Source organism: Bufo gargarizans, chromosome 9, assembly GCF_014858855.1.
Source record: "Bufo gargarizans isolate SCDJY-AF-19 chromosome 9, ASM1485885v1, whole genome shotgun sequence".
Lineage (NCBI taxonomy): Eukaryota > Metazoa > Chordata > Amphibia > Anura > Bufonidae > Bufo > Bufo gargarizans.
Window position 1 is genome coordinate 188,313,311 of NC_058088.1, and position 15,319 is coordinate 188,328,629.

The following is a 15,319-nucleotide window of genomic DNA, read 5'->3' on the forward strand; positions in this document are numbered from 1 at the left end:
TCAGAATTCTTCTAATGCCACAGCGCAAAAGGCTCTTCATAGTGCTGCGCCTGCTAGACACCCAACATCTAAACCTTAAAAAGTAACCTGAAAGCCCACCTCTTTAGGAAAACCTACCACCTGCAATGAACATGCTGCCACCACACGGCCAGAAGAGCAGCCTATACCCTCACCTACTGTGTCCTTCTCCTTCCCTTGTAGATTCTAAGCTCTTGGGGGCAGAGTCCTCTCTCCTCATGCTGATTGTGCTTGTGGTGTTGTATATTATGAACCCCTCTTAGATGTACAGCACCACGGTATTAATGGCGCCTTCAGAAGTGACCCAGCGCCATGGTCAGGGCCTCGTAACCTTCTGATGCTTTGTCCGATCTGTGAACATTTGTCTAAGATATCCGAGTCACAGACGTCCTGTTTCTTGTTTTTAAGGCAAAGGATGGAAGAAGAAGATGAAAAGAAAGGAGGAAACAAACAACAAGTCTGTGAAAGAAGACAAAAGTGGTAAAGTAGAAGGTAGGTCTAGTGTGAGGGAGCAGATCTGCCCGGGGCGTCACCCATTTACGTGAAGTCTATCTCACATTTTCCTTTTATGTCCTGGCACAACCCATATAGTGGCCCGTGTCACCCGTAGACCCAAATGTGAGAGGGGTTGTCCACTCCTTTACTACTGATGGCTTATCTGCAGGTCAGGTCATCAGTATCTGATCGGTGGAGGTCCGACACTCCGCACCCCCACCTATCAGCTGTTCTGCAGTAGCCAGAAATCGATCCGCTTACTGCAGCGCTGCGCCTATCGAAATGAATGAGAGCAGAGCTGCGACGACAATGTCTGTCCACTACACGATAGATGGCGCTGTTTAGTTCTGTCGCCGATTTCTGGTCACTGCAGAACATGTGATAAGTGAGGGCGTGAGTGGAGATTCAGACCCCTGCCTATCCCGAGGACAGGCCTTCGATAGTAAAGGAGTGGACACCTTAAAAAAAATTAAAATAAATAAAAACTTATACCATGTCGTATACTTTTTTTTTTATGGAGGCAATTTGTGGTTAAAGGGGTTTTCCAAGAATTTTATACTGATGACCTTTTTCCTGGATAGGTCATTAGTATCTGATCGGTGGGGGTCCGACAGCCGGGACCGCCGCTGAAAAACTGTTTGAGAAGGCACCAGTGCTCGCAGCCTTCTTACAGCCTTTCCTAGGCTAAGAGCAGCTCAGCCCCATTCATGTGAGTGCAATACCAGGCACAGCCACTATACATTGTGCGGCGCTATTCTTGGTAAGCTGCAAGAAGGAAACACCGCTCACAGGTGCCTTCTCGAAACAGCTGGATGTAGGATCCCCACCGATCAGATACTGATGACCTATCCTATGGATAGGTAATCCGTATAAAAATCTCGGAAAACCCTTTTAAAGGAGCCAAAGCATTGTTATAAGAGGAGCTGTCACATATAGGGCAAAACTAGTCCTGTCCTTTAAAACGTAAAGAGGCAGCCATTACCATTATACAGTCCTGATCAAAAGTTGAAAAATGGCAAAAAAATCATATTTTACATTGTTGGATCCTAACAAGGTCCCAAGTAGAGCTTCAACATGCAACAAGAAGAGATGGGAGGGAGACAAAGGATTTTTATTTCAATTAATTTAAAATAACGATTAAACTGAAACAGGCTGTTTTTCAGCTGATCCAAAGTTTAGGCCCACATGCCGTTAAAAGGCCAAATCTGTGCAAAGATGTGGATTCATTGTCTGTCAGGTAGTCATACGTTGTGATGGCAAAGGCAAAAAACTCTCCCTTTTTGAACGTGGTCGGGTTGTTGAACTGCATGAGCCGGGTCTCTCACAGCGCGCCATCGCTGCTGAGGTGGGACGCAGGAAGACAGTCATTTGGAATTTCTTAAATGATCCTGAGGGTTATGGAACAAAAAAGTCAAGTGGAAGACCCAAAAAATGTCCTCAGCACTGAGGATCCAATTGGCTGTCCGTCAAGACACTGGACGATCCTCGACCCAAATTAAGGCCCTTACTGGTGCTGACTGCAGCCCCATAACCATCAGACGGCATCTGAGACTGAAGAGCTTCAAAAACAAAAAACGTCTTCAAAGCCCTCGTCTCCTTGAACGCCACAGAACTGCTCGTTTGGACTTTGCAAGAGAGAAACATGGGACATTCAAAGGTGGAAGAAATTTTTATTCTCCGATGAGAAGAAATGTAACCTTGATGGTCCTGATGTTTCCAGCGTTACTGGCATGACAAGCAGATCCCACCTGAGATGTTTTCTACGCGCCACAGTGGAGGGGGCGCCATAATGGTCTGGGGGGCTTTTTCCTTCAGTGGACCAATGGAGCTTCAGGAAGTGCAAGGGCGTCAAACGGCCGCTGGCTATGTCCAGATGTTGCAGAGAGCATTCCTCATGACTGAGGGCCCTCGTCTGTGTGGTAACGACTGGGTTCTTCAACAGGACAACGCTACAGTACACAATACCCGCAGGACAAGGGACTTCTTCCAGGAGAATAACATCTCTCTTTTGGCCCATCCTGCGTGTTCCCCTGATCTAAATCTAATTGAGAACCTTTGGGGATGGATGGCAAGGGACGTTTACAAAAATGGACAACAGTTCCAGACAGTAGATGGCCTTCGTGCGGCCGTCTTCACCACTTGGAGAAATGTTCCCACTCCCCTCATGGAAATGCTTGCATCCAGCATGCCAAAACGAATTTTTGAAGTGATAAACAATAACGGCGGAGCTACTCATTACTGAGTTCATGTTTGGAAGTTGGATTTCTGATTTAGTTTTTAGTTTTTTTTTGGGGAGGTGAGGTCCTAAACTTTTGATCAGCTGAAAAACAGCCTGTTTCAGTTTATTCGTTATTTTAATTAAATTTAATGCTCATATAATGTTTAGTCTCACTCCCATTTCTTCTTGTTGCATGTTGAAGCTCTACTTGGAACCTTGTTAGGATCCAGCCGCGCTAAATAGGATTTTTTGCCATTTTTCAAGTGGTCTTAAACTTTTGATCAGGACTGTATGAGGAGAAGATCGTATCTCCAGGCTGCTCGGTTAGTTAAGTTGCTGCTGAACGCTGTTCCTAAAATTGGCAGATAGGATCGACCTGCGAGATCGCCGCCAGGAGCCAAGTATAATATTGCATCACGTGTTTGTATTTTATAGCTTCTCCTGATCCGGATATGTGCCAGGTACAACCCACACGTCCTCATTACACCTTTGCAGATTTTTTCATTAGTCTTCTCCTGGTATACGGGTCGTGCTCCAAACGTCAGTCGCATTGCATCATCTTCTTCATAAAGGGGTTGTCTGGCGGGATAGATTTTTATATATACAGGACAGAATGGGTTAAAAAAAAAAAAAAAAAAAAAAAAAAACTTACTCGCCCTCATCAACTGCTGGTGTTCTGACGCTTACTGGGTCCCTACTGGTCCTATAGACACCCAGTCACTAGCTGAGGCTGGTCACTGCTGTGGAGCAGGAAGCGGAGACCCGTGGGCCAATTGTCAGAACAGCGGCGACAGAGGATCGGTGAGGTGAGTAGTGCTTATTCATTTTTAACTTATACTGGCCCTTTAAGCAGAAGGAATGAAGTACGTGTTCCAAGCGCTACACTCTGCTCCTTCCGGGCTGAGCTCCTTTGACCCATATAAAGGGGTATTCCGGTTTTGCAATTTTCACTTACTACTAGTGATAGTTTATCTGTAATTCTCCATTTTCCGGCGCTCGCATCCAGGTCACGTGATGTCTTCCACTGTGTTGGTTCCCTATCCTGATGACATCACGCCTACGTCTGAGGTGTGGTAAGGCTCTGTCCTGTAGACACATCTTCTCAGAGCGGTCTTCTCCTCATTCTCCTGTAGACGTGATGTCCGTAATCAGGCCGTGTCTCAGGGCAGGGTTTATCAAGCAGGTTGGATCCAAGGCCATCAAGAATTTCAGGGCTCTATACAGGCAAACAGTGCGCCGCCTTCATGTTTGTTCACGCTGTTTACCACTTGCCATAAATATTATGTTCACTATATTGTGCTGGTTATTATCATCACAGGGACACCAAATGCTGTTTTGTGATAATTAATTAAAAAAACATTAAAACTATGAGGCATACAAAATCCAATTTTGACAGCAGAGCTTTTGATTAGAGTAGTGGGTACGGCAGCTGCTCGCTGTACAGAAGGTCCGGGGTTCAAAGTCTCCTAGAAAACAATCCTTATAGTAAAAGTTATGTCAGAAAATCTGCCAAGGCAAAAGTTACAATTTTCTGTAAAGTTATTGTCACAAAAATACTAACCGGATTCCAAAAAAGTTGGGACACTAAACAAATTGTGAATAAAAACTGAATGCAATGATGTGGAGACGGCAAATGTCAATATTTTATTTGTAATAGAACGTAGATGACGATCAAACGTTTAATCCGAGTAAATGTATCATTTTAAAGGAAAAATAAGTTGATTCAAATTTTCACGGAGTCAACAAATCCCCAAAAAGTTGGGACAAGTAGCAATAAGAGGCTGGAAAAAGTAAATTTGAGCATAACGAAGAGCTGGAAGACCAAATAACACGAATTAGGTCAATTGGCAACATGATTGGGTATAAAAAGAGCTTCTCAGAGCGGCAGTGTCTCTCAGAAGCCAAGATGGGTAGAGGATCACCAATTCCCACAATGTTGCGCAGAAAGATAGTGGAGCAATATCAGAAAGGTGTTACCCAGCGAAAAATTGCAAAGACTTTGCATCTATCATCATCAACTGTGCATAACATCATCCGAAGATTCAGAGAATCTGGAACAATCTCTGTGCGTAAGGGTCAAGGCCCTAAAACCATACTGGATGCCCGTGATCTCCGGGCCCTTAAACGACACTGCACCACAAACAGGAATGCTACTGTAAAGGAAATCACAGAATGGGCCCAGGAATACTTCCAGAAACCATTGTCAGTGAACACAATCCACCGTGCCATCCGCCGTTGCCAGCTGGAACTCTACAGTGCAAAGAAGAAGCAATTTCTAAGCAAGATCCACAAGCTCAGGCGTTTTCACTGGGCCAGGGATCATTTAAAATGGAGTGTGGCAAAATGGAAGACTGTTCTGTGGTCAGACGAGTCACGATTCAAAGTTCTTTTTGGAAATCTGGGACGCCATGTCATCCGGACCAAAGAGGACAAGGACAACCCAAGTTGTTATCAGCGCTCAGTTCAGAAGCCTGCATCTCTGATGGTATGGGGTGGCATGAGTGCGTGTGGCATGGGCAGCTTGCATGTCTGGAAAGGCACCATCAATGCAGAAAAATATATTCAGGTTCTAGAACAACATCTGCCCCCATCCAGACGTCATCTCTTTCAGGGAAGACCCTGCATTTTTCAACAAGATAATGCCAGACCACATTCTGCATCAATCACAACATCATGGCTGCGTAGGAGAAGGATCCGGGCACTGAAATGGCCGGTCTGCAGTCCAGATCTTTCACCTATAGAGAACATTTGGCGCATCATAAAGAGGAAGGTGCAACAAAGAAGGCCCAAGACGATGGAACAGTTAGAGGCCTGTATTAGACAAGAATGGGAGAGCATTTCTATTTCTAAACTGGAGAAACTGGTCTCCTCGGTCCCCAGACGTCTGCTGAGTGTTGTAAGAAGAAGGGGAGATGCCACACAGTGGTCAAAATGGCCTTGTCCCAACTTTTTGGGGATTTGTTGACACCATGAAATTCTGATTCAACATATTTTTCCCTTAAAATTGTACATTTTCTCAGTTTAAACTTTTGTTCGGTGATTTATGTTCTATTCTGAATAAAATATTAGAAGTTGGCACCTCCACATCATTGCATTCAGCATTTATTCACGATTTGTATAGTGTCCTAACTTTTTTGGAATCCGGTTTGTAAATAAATAACAAAGCGCCCTGACCTTTTCTGTTTTACTTTCCTAATGTATATTCGCTCTGTTCTAATTTATAACAAAAAAATAACTCAGTACATTATTATAAATGCAGACTGCTTCAATAAAAACTATTTGACCTAAAAAAAATAACAAAGAAAAGACCATTGAAGCTTTTCCAGCATCTTTAGTATCAAATATCACAAGAGAGTATTTACATAGTTGTTAAAGGAGTTGTCTCATCTCAGACAATGCCCATTGTCTTATAGGTGCTGGTCGCACCGCTGGGACCCGCACCTATATCGGTAACAAAGCCCCCCCAAGGAGGTGGTGGCTGGAAGACTCCGTTCCAGCCACCACCAAGTGCGCTCCCCATAGAAGTGAATGTGACCGGCCACTGCCCCATTCATTTCTATGGGCCGCTCGGCCATTTGTGGCAACCACAAAGAAAATGAATGGAGGGCAGCTGCGCATGCGCAGTGCGCCCTCCACCACTTTCGGGCTCCATTCTCAGTTCTCCTGTGTTTGCTGTGACCAGCTCCTTCGGCTATTCCAGAGATCTCGCCTCTTATCACTGAATGTTTTTTTTATCTCCAGGTGCAGGGAGTGGCCCCTTGTTTTTTTAGGGGGTTTAACACAGAATAATCTCCCTTGCTATTTTCAGTACGGTCAGTTTATATATTTGTACAGGTTAATCATGTGCCCCCTTAGACGTATTTTTTTCAAGGCTAAGCAAATTCAGTTTGTTTAATCCTTGCTCATAGCCAAGATCGTCCAGGCCCTTTATGAGTTTAGTCGCTCTCCTTTGCACTTTTTCTAACTCCAGGGCATCCTTTTTATGGCCTGGTGCCCAGAACTGAACCGCGTACTCCAGTTGAGACTGTACCAATGCTTTGTATAGTGGCAATATTAGATCCCTGTCCTGCAAGTCCACACCGCTTCTAATACAAGACATCATTCTGTTGGCCTTTGAGGCAGCTGACTGATATTTGGTGTTCATAATAACCCGTACAATATAGTGACCCTATTATTTGTGGTGATTTGGTAAACGGTGCAATTTTGTTTCCCCTTCATTTCAGTAATACTCTTATTTATTTAGTTTTTATGCCGGTGAAAAAAAACTGAAAATTCAGCCCTTCTAACAGATCAGGTCTGTAGTATAACGATAACTCTTCTGCCTGCTGTACAGAAGGTCTGGGGTTCAAATCCTAATGAAGCAAGGGTTAATGTGCTGAAATAGGGGCCCATATCCAACACAGCTTTATTAGTATTTATCGTACTGAAGTGAATACTAATGAGGCCACCGGCCCTGCTTGCATCTGTGATGTTCCAGCTGGCAGGGGAAGTAGAGGCAGAGTCTACAGACACTCCCTGTGAGTCTTGCGCTGGGCTGCAAACACAGCGCAAGCTGAAGGACTCAAAATGCACTCAGAACTTCATCATCTGATATATATATATAATGCAGTAAGGTTCAATGCTGGTGTTTTTCATTTTTTTGTGTAAACTGAAAAACCCCTTTAAGAAATAATGTCTCTGCTTTAAGCCTTTTATCAAAAATGGATCCTGTTCATGTCACATCACAGCTTGTACAGGGTTAGAGACAGGTAGACGAGCAAGCTGACCACCCCCCGGCTGAGAAAAGACGTAAAAACACACCATACACCTGGCACCATGCACACTGCGCGCAGGCGTAGACTGCCTGCTCCACCCTGCCCCTGTCGGGCAGCTGTGACCAGTGTTGCATTTAGTCGTCCCGTAACCATCTATATTCCAGCTAGGTCTCCAAATGATCCCAGCTAGGTCTCCCAAGTGTCTTCCACATCCTGGAGTCTTCAGAGAAACAAGGGCGTTTCAAGGGGCCTTCCCACCGGGTCTAATAGCGAAATAATAGTCATGGGAGACTCTCGTCTGTGACGCATATTAGAGCATTGCATTGTGAGAACTCTTTTTGAAACCCACAAATTGTTTTCTCGCAGAACCGTACACTTGTGGGGCATGCGGGATTCAGTTCCAGTTTTACAACAATCTCCTGAAGCACATGCAGTCACACGCCGGTGAGAATACTTGCAAATTCATTGTCATTTGCTTGTAAATGGTTTATTCCCCACCTTAATGTATTAGAAAATCTGATTAATATGGCCGTGTGAGCGGGAGAAAAGTCACCGTGCCCCCTACCATTGTGTCTGAAATGCCCTGCTCAAGCCTGGACTGGCATTGCGTTGACGGCAGAGTACGACAAGATGGCAGCCGTCAGGCTGGGTTATTACCCATCTCAGCCGGCTTTATTAATCAGATTTTTTCAACCTACATTTCCCACACAGACTCAGTGTGAGACTGGCTGTGATTGGTTAAGAATCCTGCTCAGTGTGAGGCTGTCTGTGATTGGTTAATACTCCTGCTCAGTGTGAGACTGGCTGTGATTGGTTAAGAATCCTGCTCAGTGTGAGGCTGTCTGTGATTGGTTAATACTCCTGCTCAGTGTGAGGCTAGCTGTTATTGGTTAAGACTCCTGGGCAGTGACAACAGTTTAACTCTATGCTTTCTGTTGTTTCTGCTGTGTCATTGAGCTTACCTTACATTATATAAGGAATCTTAAAGGCATATTATCTTTTCTGCTTCTGTGAACACAATATATAACAGTTATATGACATCCAAACATGAGGTCACTGTAAATAACTTTGCTTTTGTCATTAACATATAAACATGAGAACTGTATTAAGGGTATTGGCAGGTTTAGCTGTATACACATATAAGGCATATTAGCAACCTAGGACAGGTCTTAGCTGGCCAGCTACACGATCGTTTGTCCCCATTCGATTTGCATAGAGTCCAGGGATGTACTCCCGGCACAATAGATCCGATCACCCAAAAAATGATCGTTGTCGGCTGATTGGTAGGATGGGCAAAATTAATATTTTTATACGTTTGTTCTTTGCCATCGGCCCATTTTTCCGATAGGATCGGTCTGTAGAAGGGAGGGCTGTAAGCACCCACCTATAGTGCCAAAGAATTGCACGAATGTCACACAGACCTGTTGCTTTTTATAGGAATTGTCCAACATTAGTGAAGCATCGCTGCTCCCTTCCATAGGTTGTGTTTCGTATTGGCGGACATGGGTTTGAGCTGCAATATTACCCACAACCTGTAGATGTGGTGCAGCCATGATCCTGGTAAAACCCCTTCAGACGAGCATGATTTCCCATAGTGTACTCTGCTTCTGTGACAGGATGAATTATAATGCTGTGTGTCTCTGCCCGACCTCTGCTGTAATGATTGGCAGTGACGGCATTATGAGTACAGATCTTTACAGCGGCGACCGGGCAGAGACACACAGCTTTATAAATCATATAAATGATATACGGTCTGGTTTCGGGAGCAGAGTACTCTACTAGAAATCGTGCTCCTACATGTCTCCTACATGCCTTTTCTGGGATTTTTGTAACTGAATGAGGCAGAGGTTGGTACATGGGCAGACCAACAGTGCAAGTTTGCATGATCTAGCAAGCTAGTAAACCTATTGCTCAGGCACCATCCCATAAGGGAAGATGCCTTGAAGGGGTTTTTCGATATATTTATACTGATTGGTGGGGGTCTGACACCTGGGACACCTGTTCTCCCCGAAAACAAAAGGATTAGGCATCCAACATGCCAGACCCTTCCCTATTCCGACATCAGGGGACAGTCGGGAGGCCCCCATACACATTAAATGTCCCGATGAAATCTGTGGGTTCGGCCGACATACATGTACTGCGTTTAGCCATCTTTCCTGACTTGCTTGAGGTGTCGTTATTTGCTGAGCTATTAGGACAAAAATTACCATGGGTTTGTGTTGCATGATATTCGGTAACACGTCTGAGCACAGCCCGAGATCCTAATCATGTAAATCTTATCTTGTTCTTGTCCCGTCTCTTGCTTTTTCAGCAGCTGCAGCGTCTTCTGCACCAGTGCCAGCTGCCAACAACTCTGTCCCTGAAAAGGAGCGCCAACACATTGCCGAAAGGCTTCTGAGGGTAATGTGCGCCGACCTGGGAGCTCTGAGCGTGGTCAACGGCAAAGACTTCCTGAAGCTGGCACAGACCCTTGTAGACACTGGAGCTCGCTATGGGTCCTTCTCAGTCAACGAAATTCTGGGTAACATGAACACGCTAGCATTGAAGCATCTACCACGAATGTACAACCAAGTCAAAGTCAAGGTGACCTGCGCCCTGGGCAGCAACATCTGCTTGGGGATCGGGGTCACCTGTCATTCACAAAGCGTCAGTTCGGTCTCGTGTTACATCCTCATCGCATATCAGGCGGAAGGAAATCAGATAAAACGCTACGTGTTGGGCATTAAAGACATGGACAGTAGAGACAGCGGCGAATTCATCCACCAGTGGGTGCAGAACGTCCTCTCGGAGTTTGTCATGTCGGAGATTAGGACGGTGTACGTAACGGACTGCAAAGTTAACTCTTCCGCTTTCTCCAAGGTCGGGACGTGCTTACGCTGTTCCGCATGCTCCTTGAACTCTGTGGTACAAAGCGTATAGAACAAGCGCACGTTGCAGGCCCGTATCACTGTTCCAAAAATTTAAGTGAATGACAAAGGATTTTATGCTGAAAACACTGTGGACCTCAACAAAAGGAAACGCTAGGAACCAAGTAGATTTAATTTTTTTTGTTTTTTTAAAGTTTTTACAGATACTGGAGATAGAAATATATCCACCATTGTATGTTGAATGACAAGATTGAACAGTTGAACCACCATCTTATGCATACCGCCATTTTATGATACTTTATTCAACACGTGTTTTGTACATGGACTATCTGCTGCGGAGGCGGCAGTGTTATATATATGAAGAAAAGTTGAAGTTAATAAAGAAGTTATTTCAAGCATTCGGTGTGCTCTTTAAACCTACTGTTTCCATAGAACGGCGCTAGAGGAATTACAGAGTAATAGACAGTCTGCTTGGACTAAAAAAAAGTTAGAGACTTCAGAATTCTTCTAATGCCACAGCGCAAAAGGCACTTCATAGTGCTGCGCCTACCACAGAGCATGCCCACACCAGAACTGTAGCACAACTGTAACGCAGCGCGCTCACTCAGGCCTAGCCTAAGGCTTCAGAAACCGTTTTTATTTAAAGGGGTTTTCCAAGATCACATAAAATAGTTTGTGGGGTGGGGTTAATCCAGAAACAGCGCCACCCAAGAGTGTCATTGTTTTTGGAATAAAATAAATAAATAAATAATAGATTAGAAAACCATGGCTGCTCCATTCCGCCCGTCCATGGTTTGTGGCTGGTATTGCAGCTCGGCTCCATTGAAGTAAATGAGACTGAACAGCAGTACCGCCTACAACCTGTGGACAGGAAAGAAAACCGCCATTTTTTTCTAATTTTAGACGACCCCTTTAAGACATCGTCCATGCATTCAGTTCCCTATTCTTTCTCTGTTGACCCCGCCCCTGCTGTACCACTTCCATAATTCTACTCTACCTCTAGTAGCCCCCATCATTTGTCTTTGTCCCCCGTGGGCGGCCCATGCACAGAGAGGGTCCTGCACGTGTCTGTGCTGATTCCCACATACCGTGTGGGTCTCAGATTAATGTTTTGTGCAGAGAGAAATTATTAAGACGCCATTTTTTTTCCTGAGTGGAGGGGGACTTTTAGGGCCACAGTTTAAAATGTTTTAAAGATGAACCCAAAAAGTGGGAATGCTCTTTAAAGGGGTGACTTTTTTTCTTATTATTCCGACTTTCTTAATACTCAACGGAAGTGTGCGTGTGGAAAATTGAATTTTTTTAATTTTGTCCTATCCAAATGTTTAATGTGAAGGAACGTCTCATGGACGATGTAAGGAAGGAAGAATGAAGAAGAAGTAGAGCGTTAATGGCAATACCACACGTTCACTCCACAGGAGTCCGGGCAAAAAAAAAAAAAAGACACACTAGATATTAGGAATTTGCCAATTTATCGTACTCCAGCACTAATATCTAGAACTTTTATTTTTGGGGAGAAGTTTGTACTCTCAACATTTACCAATACGTGGTTTATCCAGGCACAGATTTGTACCGTTCAATGCCGTAACAAACTGTAAATCCGCTAAAGTTTATCACAGTCGAATAAAAAATTAAAAATAATCCTCCCTCCTTCCCGCATGGGTGGTGCAGTTATTTACTGTATAGACGTGAAGCCACTTTGCGGTTATTTTTGTGATTTATAAAAAAAAAAAAAAATTCCCCACTATACAGACATTAGAAATAAAATTCTATATATAAAAGGAGAGTTCTATAACTATTTATATACAAACTGAACGGTTTTGCTGTTTTTCTAGTTTGTGGCGGAAAATATTCCTTGGATAGGTTCCAGACCGATGCAGGACAGTCTGGTAATAGAGGGCGATCACTAGAAAATCGGGTTACGTGTTACTATTATAACGGATGCCAGGACGGACGGCACATTGTAACTGAGAGGATGACCCAGTTGCTTGAGGACTTAGAATTTTATTGTAAAACCATAAATACATCACATTTAAAAAAAAAATAAAAATCTGCGCCTGAGGGGTCGCGTTTTATGAGAAGTTGGGACTGTGGCGGCGCATCTCGGAGACCTCCATCCATGGCTAAAATAAGGGTTTGTAGCGGTTGTGAGCCATTGGGGGGTGTGACCAGTTAGGCCACAGCTGCCTCTTATTTAAAAGGGATTTTTAAGATTTTGATACTGATGACTTATCTTCTGGATAGTAAATGAAGAGGTAGCAGCAGCATCTCCAGTGAATCCTGTATTGGATGGACTTTACAGAAAGTGTGCCATAAAAATCAAGCTCGATACAGCCGAAACGTTGCTGCTTGATTAATGGCACACTTTCTGTAAAGTCCGTCCACAAAAAGATTCACTGGAGATGCTGCCTCTACCTCTCTTCATTTACTATACGGCTGACTGCTGAGGATCTGCGGTCATTGCTCGGCTGTTGCATTACCGGTGTGGCCATTTAAGTCCGTGGGTGCTGCTCTACAAACCCTTTTGTTTCTTACCTTCTGGATAGGTCATCAGTATGTGTCCAACATCCAGGACCCCCCCGATCATCTGTTTGAGAAGACACCGGTGCTCCTGTGAGTGCTGCGGTCTTTTCTCAGCTTTTTCTAGGACAGCAATGTCACATTTAACGTTCTCATGGCCTAGCGGCTCAGCCCTATAGAAGTGAATGGGCCTGAGTGCAGTGCCAAGCACGGCCATTATACAATGTATGGTGCTGTGGTTGGTAAGCTGAGAGAAGGCCACAGTGCTCACTTCAGCTGATCAGTGGTGGTCCCAGGTGTCTGACCCCCACCGATCAGATACTGATGACCTATCATCTGGAGAGGTCATCAGTATTAGGCTACATGCACACGACCGTATGCGTTTTGCAGTCCGCAAAAACGGGAAACAAACAACGTTCGTGTGCATGAGGCCTTAGTCTTAGAAAACCCCTTTAACAAATGAAGACCACATTGTATAGCCAGGCTGCATTGTTATCGGCTGTGCTGCACCTTCAATACCACGCAACCATTAACAATGCAGACCGGCTATACAGTCTTGGTTAGTTAAATACTCAATGCGCGCTGTGTGGTCACACCTGAGGGGGCAGACACGCTGGGCACTGTGCGCCTTCACATCGGTCAGTCTCTTCGAAAGAGTCAGAGGAGTCTCATCCAGAAATGAGGTGTCCTCAGCTGAACCACTGCACTGATCCCCATTTCATGGATAGACAAAGCTGTAATTACTGATACGGGGCACAGCAGTGATGTGCATTGTGGGCGAGCTAGTGTACCTCTGCAGAGGGACAAGAAACCTGTCAGCAAGGAAATGCAGTGCGTTATGTGGAGCAGAGATTATTTTTATAGGAGGAGATTTAGTAAAATCTGCTAACTCGCCGTCCTTGGTCAGAGAGGTAGCTTTAAGAGGATGGCCCACTCACTCCTAAGCATAGAAGTGACAAGTTTTATGGACCATATACATGCTGCCTGCACTGCATTTTCATGGTGAAAAGTTCCCAATAAATTTGCAGAGCCAGAAAAAAAAGCACAACCATTTAAGACAAGCCTTAAAAACTGGGTTTATTGTTGGGTGAAGTAGTGTGGTGCCAACATCACAATGTCCTAAACCTGAATACAGCAGGAGGCAGCGTACATTCCAGGCTGGCCGGCATTTATAGGCACGTGATCCGGTGTGCAAGGCAATAAAAATCAGGACAAAAAAGGTCCTTAGACAACTCCGAGCAAACATACAACAAGGTCTGAAGAGAGATCCGATCAGAAGGATGTCTGTCTCCTCTCTGGCACCCAGTAATGACAGTCCCTATATCACAAGAGCGGGTTCACACGTAGCAGTAGTGTCGCCAATAACAGCAGGAAGTTTTTGCAGGTTGCACCCATTTTACTAACTCATTTGGCACAGATATTGTGGCGTTACTTACCGGCCATGATACGGTACATGTTAACCCAGCCTTGGTCTCTGCATACAGTGATTCATCAAGTATATACAACATATTACAAAAAAAAAAAAAAAAAAAAGCATATTACCCCCTTACTCAACTAGAAAAGCCAACCCAAAATACACTATGGTAGTATACAGTTGCAAGAAAAAGTATGTGAACCCTTTGGATTGATCTGGATTTCTGCACAAATTGGTCATAAAAGGTGATCTGATCTTCATCTAAGTCACAACAATAGACAATCAGAGTCTGCTTAAAGGGATTCTGTCACCTCTCATAACACAAATTCATATTTTAAACCAGTCATGCTCCACAGATTACATTGAATCGGCTTTGCTGTTCTATACTGTAATCCGTCCAGTAGTTTTGCTGAAAAACAACTTTTATAAATTATGCTAATTAATCCTGAAGGTGCCCAGAGGGGCGTTATGTTCCACTTTGTGTGCCCAGTAACGCCCCCCTGCAGTGCCCAAAACGCCTTCCTCCTGAATCCCTAACCGCCCACAGCGTCTCATCCCTCTCCTCCTCCTCCCTGACGGCCGAGCGAAGTCTCGCGCAGACGCAGTACCCACTGAGGGCTGCGCCAGTGCGATTTGCTGGAGACTGAGGGAAGAGCGAGCCTAGGACGTCACTGGGCTCAGCGCATGCCCGGTGACGACGATGAAGTGTTAAACCTCATCTGCCACTTCTCTGCCCAAGCCTCCAATCTATCCAGATCCCTCTGTAGTAGTATACTGTCCTCTTCAGTGTTAATTACTTTACACAGTTTAGTGTCATCTGCGAAAAATTGATATTTTACTATGCAAGCCTTCTACAAGATCATTAATAAATATATTGGAGAGAATAGGGCGCAATACTGACCCCTGAGGTACTCCACTAGTGACAGTGACCCAATCTGAGTGTGTACCGTTACATACTCAGATTGGGTCACTGAGCTGGAAAGGGTTATAAAAGTATCTCCAAAAGCCTTGCTGTTCATCAGTCCACGGTAAG

General features: G+C 44.5%; 1 protein-coding gene across 1 annotated transcript; it reads left to right on the top strand.

Moving 5' to 3' along the window:
• The first annotated feature begins 302 nt into the window (after window positions 1-302).
• Window positions 303-10,416, top strand: LOC122919877 (zinc finger protein 618-like). Its single transcript, XM_044269062.1, has 4 exons — window positions 303-333; window positions 427-510; window positions 7,852-7,929; window positions 9,797-10,416. The coding sequence occupies exons 1-4, from the start codon at window positions 303-305 to the stop codon at window positions 10,402-10,404; spliced, it is 801 nt and encodes a 266-aa protein (XP_044124997.1). The 3' UTR covers window positions 10,405-10,416.
• The last annotated feature ends 4,903 nt before the right edge of the window (window positions 10,417-15,319 follow it).